General features: G+C 32.7%; 1 protein-coding gene and 1 long non-coding RNA gene across 2 annotated transcripts in view; both read left to right on the forward strand.

The window, feature by feature from the left end:
* Positions 1-1,603: 1,603 nt before the first annotated feature.
* LOC107473982 (uncharacterized) overlaps positions 1,604-5,737 on the forward strand; it is an 8,289-nt gene continuing 4,155 nt past the window's right edge. The window contains exons 1-2 of the mRNA XM_016093574.3: positions 1,604-1,653; positions 1,922-3,338. Of these exons, the coding sequence (XP_015949060.1) occupies positions 2,013-3,338 (1,326 nt within the window). The 5' untranslated portion in view covers positions 1,604-1,653; positions 1,922-2,012. The remainder of the gene's footprint in view (positions 1,654-1,921; positions 3,339-5,737) is intronic.
* On the forward strand, positions 4,268-5,712 carry LOC107473985 (uncharacterized). Its single transcript, XR_001589145.3, has 3 exons — positions 4,268-4,458; positions 4,560-4,712; positions 4,856-5,712. It is a non-coding gene; the product is annotated as an uncharacterized LOC107473985 (long non-coding RNA).

Raw genomic sequence — 5,737 nt, forward strand, 5'->3', positions numbered from 1 at the left:
TATCAATATTATTATATTTGTATAAATTGATAAAAAAATCAATAAATATTATAAATTTTAATATTTATTCTTCTAATTCCTTTTACATATTTTATAGGATATATATTCAAATTTTTATACAAAATATTTATGAAAAATCAAAGAATGGATGCATTTTTTAAGAGGAATACTAATATTCAAGAAGGAAAACATATAACTTCTACAATATTGTTAAAATTTTTATGTTAAAATTCAAAGAGTTGCATCAGATGAATTTGACTTTAAATTTTTATGTTAAAATTTTAGCCATCAAAATTTTGTTTCAAGCTTCGCTATTGGATGTAACAGTAATGTGCAACCAAATTAATACTACGTGCATATAAAAAATTAATTATTTATAAATAATATATATTAAAATATAAAATATATATTAAAAATATAAATATATAGTGCCTAATTTTATAATAATCTAATAATAACAGGGGCAGGGCAAACTTCAATGCTGCTATCATCAAATTAAAAAAAAAATGTTAAGTTAAAACTAATGGCCGGCAACACTAGTAAAATATTGATGCAGCAGAATAGTGTCCTATTTATTTTAAATTTAGATTCTCTAAAATAAAAAAATAATAAAGTGATTAAGTATGAATTAGTTATATTAAATTTATAATTTTGATTATACATGAGCTCTATTATTTTAACTTAAAAGTGGTTAAATACTTATTTTTTTTCGCTTTATCACTATGCTCAATTAAGAAGAACTTGTTCCCGGATCTATTGATCTAATAAGCGCAAGTGTAATTCACACCGCTATCGTTTATGACATTAGTGAACCTCAAAAAGCGTAGAAGTGTACATTGATTGGCTAAATTTTTATGTTTTAATAATAATAATATTATAATTATTATTATTATTATTATTGTTTATACCTTAATATAAAAATTTAAAATTAGATCCAAACGAAGATAAAGGCCCACCCAAATAAGGTGGCTTCATCAGCTTACCGGGTCTCATAGAGGTCGGATATGACAAGAGTGGTATTTCCTACTATTTCTACTTTATTTAGAAAATAAATCTCAACAAACTTTTAAAATAAAGGAAACGGTGATCAACCCCGAAACTACTTTACAAAGGTGGTTATCTCTTTACAATAAAATATACTGACGTATATTCAGAACTCAATCTACTAAAAATCTGTTTAAAATTTTTGCTAATTTAAGTATTAGAGTCTCTTGTAAGTACTATCCTCTACTTTCTCACGAAAAACTCGGACGGCGACACCTCGGCACTAACATAAGTCGAACGCGGCCTTATAAAGAATTTGGACCTCACCTTCATACCCAAACTACCGTTTCTATAACCGTCGGAATAATAATAATAATAATAATAATAATAATAATAATAATAATAATAATAATAATAATAATAACCATTTTTTAAACTGACTCTACAAGAATGCCACATGATTGTGAAAAAATTAGAAGTATCTAATATTTTTGCTCAATTTTGATATCAAGCATGTGCAAATTAACGTGCAACTCAAAGTTTCCATAGATAACACGTAGGGGAATTTATTATAAAAGAAACAAAACCACAACTTGTTGAAAGCTTTCCACAAAGAGAATAGTGGTTGAAGGACATAACAGCAAAGGAAAGGGCCTAAGAGACACACAGGTATTATATAACTTCACTCTAATTTTCTCATTATCATGATTATCAATATGCTTTTATGTGTTAACAAGAGCATCAAATTCATGCCACTATCTTAGCTGGAGGTTCCTATATAAATTTTTAATAGTTCTTTGTTTATTTCCAACTTGGTGTGGAATTTGTTTTACTTTTAAGGTTTCTTCAGTTGAAATCTTACTATGCTATTTATTATATTTATATTATATAATGTAGTTCCATCTCAGTTAAACTGAACCTAATTCACTTGTTGCAGCTTCTTATCTTCCATCAATTGATCAATTGGAAGTTGGTGAGGGACAAAAAATGAATCACCAACTGTCAAGATTCTCATAGACCCAAAAAAGATGTTGAAAGCAGAAGAAAATTCCAATCACAAGCAACCAAATGTAGTTGCCAAATTAATGGGGCTTGATGAAGCACTTTCAAGGGGAGAGGCTAATTTATTTTTGGAGAGAAATCATGAAAAGTGTTATTCTCAACACATTTATGGCCATTTAAGGTCACCATTAAAGCATTGGCAAGTTGAAGATAGTGTTAAGGATAAGGAAATGGTCCATGATGTTCTTCATTCAAGAACAGAACAGAATGCTCACAATCAAGATAAAATGGCTCTCATTCATCAGAAATTCATGGAAGCGAAACTTATGTCGCTAAAGTCTAAGAAATTTGAAGATGGATTCAAAGTTCTGAGCTCCAATAATGATGCCTTGATTAGGCTATTGGATTCTCAGAATCTTTATGATCTTCGTCACTCTGCTTCGCCAGCCGAGACAGAGCTCATTACTCTGCTGAGGCCTGCAAAGACTCTTGACAACAACAACAGATCATCCAGAATGGAAAAGAAGAAAAAGAATGAAGGAATGGAAAAGAATCTTGGATACAATGTTCCAGTTCAATCTACTCGAATCGTTGTATTGAAGCCGAGTTCTGGGAAGACTAATGATCTTAAGGCAATGTACTCTCCAAAAACTTCATTACCTGAAGATGATTTCTTCGAATCAAGAAAAGCGAAAAGAGAGCTTACTTGTCAAAGGGGTGAAACTTTGTTTGAGTGTTCATCTAACAAATCCTATTATAATTACAAAGATAGGAGGAGTTTCAGTGATTTAGATGCTACTATGTCACAACTTCCAAGACATTCATGGGATCATAGTCTTTATTCGACGCGGTCCTTGGACCGCGTCACGTGTTCTCCGGAGTCACCAGTCTGCATAGAAGCTAAGTCAAGATTGTATGAGAGATGGATCATGATGATGACTTCCTCGAAGAGCAAATTTCATCACCAAGAACAGATCCATGTGAAGAGAAGATCCACCTTGGGCGAACTGCTTTCTCTTTCACAAAGAAAGAAGCATGTGACTCCTAAGGTTAAGGATATTATCATTGAAGATCAAGAACCAAGAAAATCAAGAAATGAAGAATTAATGGTTAATAGTGCTCCTAAGAGCCGGCGAATTCGCCTCCGAGATGAAGTTTGTGATCATGATGCTGGAAAAGGGCATGGATCAAAGGGTATGAGATTGTCATTCAAAGGAAGAGTTTCAAGTTTCTTGTTCTTAAGGAAGAAGAAATCAACTAAGGAGAAATCCAAAGATAAATCCCAATGTAGTGCTCTATATGAATCAGATTCAGTCTCTAACAGAAAACAGCAAGGCATAATTACATTAGAGGTAATACTACTATTTTTATGCAAACTTTTATATAAATATGCATTTGTTGTTTATTATATACAAACTTTATTTATTTTGTTCATGACTATAATTTATGGAGAGAATGAAAAAGGAATGGATGGAATAAAAGAATCTCACTTTTTGTTTCCTTCTGTTTTAACTGTCATTGAAAATAAAGAAATGAAGTTTTTTTTATTTTCACATTTTCTTTTCTTTCATGAATATTTTTCCCTTTTCTTCTTCCATTCTTTCTTTCAATCATTTATTATTCAACATTCTGGTTGAGACAACTCAAACAAGTTCTTCAGTTTCAATAACTTCTTTACTTTTTTTTTATAAAGGCATCTCTACTTTTTAACATCCAATGATTGAGACCCATGTGGAAAAATAGTGTATAATTTTATAGGTGAATTTGTTATGTGAAATTATGCAAGAAACCCATTCATAAAAATGTTTACATTCATTTTTTATCCCCAACCAAACATATCCTTAGTATAATCATACAACAACAACAACAACAACAAAGCCTTATCCCACTAAGTGGGGTCGGCTACATGAATCAAACGACGCCATTGTGCTCTGTCATGTATCATGTCTACAGAGAGACCGTTTACATGTAGATCTCGTTTGACCACCTCATGGATGGTCTTCTTAGGTCTTCCTCTGCCTTTCGCCCTTTGTCCATCTTCCATCTCATCCACCCTCCTGACTGGATGTTCTATCGGTCTTCTTCTCACATGTCCAAACCACCTGAGACGCGATTCAACCATCTTTTCCACAATGGGTGCTACTCCAACTCTCTCCCTTATATCTTCATTCCTTATTTTATCCAATCGCGTGTGACCACTCATCCATCTCAACATCTTCATCTCTGCCACACTCAGCTTATGTTCGTGCTCCCCTTTAGCCGCCCAACACTCCGTACCATAAAGCATAGCCGGTCTTATAGCGGTGCAATAGAATATTGACATCAACATTGCTTTTAAAACATCTTTCCTTTATTACTCTATTATAGAATGCATTGGATAAAGATAGGGAACATCAACCTGGTCTCCTTGAGGAATATCACTTAAGGAATGGAAGAAGCCATACTTACGGCCATTTTTCTGTAGAAAAAGAGGTAATTTAAATCTCACATTTAGATTTTTTCCCCCTTTTCTGGGTGCTATATATATTTTTTGATATGGCGCATGGGTTAAAGATAATGTGTTTACATACCAGGCACTTAATGGTGCGACAAAGGGATCGCAAGGTGGATATATTTCTGAGGATGGGAAACTGATTCTTGATTTCATACAAGCCATTCATGCTGCGGAAAAAAGGCAGGCTGACTTAGATTCACATGTTTTTAATGAAGAGAAGAAAGTGTTGAAGGTTTGGGCTATATCATGGATCATTTCTATGACTTACTGTCTACTCTCTGAAATCTTCCCTGTATTTGTGTCTTTTGCTTTTTATTGTTTAGTATGATGATGAACTTTTTTATATTAACTTGCATATCATGCTGTTCTTGTTAGGAAAAATATGAAAAGAAGTTGAAAGAGGCAGCTGCCAGGGAACTTATGCTTGCTGAAGAGGCTGCATTGTTGGACAAGGTGAACACGTTTTTCTCTTCTCTAGTCCATGGGTTGGAATGAGTAAGCCTGCTCCAATTTTCCTAAACAGAGAGCTAGTCAACAGTCATGTATAATGGATTAAGTGTTTGTTTCGATGTATGCACTTTTTATTCAACACATTTACATAGTCTTGTTTGTGAATATGACAATTGGGTAAATTACTATTTTGGTCCCCAATGTTTGGGTCAAATCCTAATTTGGTCCCTAACGTTTCAAATGTCCCATTTCTATTCCAAAAAGTTTTAAACGGATTCAATGTTGTCCTACCATTAAATTTGACACGAATAATTAACAGTGAGTGATGTGGACATTAATGTTATTGTTAACTCATATCTTCTTCCGTATTAGAAAAGCATTACCAAAACCTTTTTATAACATTTTCTCTTCTCGATTTCCTTCTTGTAAATAAACCCTAAATCCTAATCATCAATGCTTCAAAATCAAAGGAAAAGCTTTTACGTTGATTATCGTTGGTGGGTTGATTTACTTTCTTTTCTATTCAATACACTAATTGTTTATATCAAATTTAATGATGGGATAACATTGAACTCGTTTGAAAATTTGTGGGATTGAAATAGGACGTTTGAAACATTTTGGGACTGAAATAAAACGATTGAAACGTTAGGGGCCAAATTAGGATTTGGCCGAAACATTGGAGACCAAAATAATACTTTACCCTATGACAATTTAAGCAATACCATGCTATCTTGAGTTTGACTCAATAGTATGGCAGGTCTAATAATAGTACTTTTTAAGAAAAAAACACAGAAGGAAAGTCACTTC

The sequence above is a fragment of the Arachis duranensis genome, chromosome 2 (genome assembly GCF_000817695.3).
Source record: "Arachis duranensis cultivar V14167 chromosome 2, aradu.V14167.gnm2.J7QH, whole genome shotgun sequence".
Lineage (NCBI taxonomy): Eukaryota > Viridiplantae > Streptophyta > Magnoliopsida > Fabales > Fabaceae > Arachis > Arachis duranensis.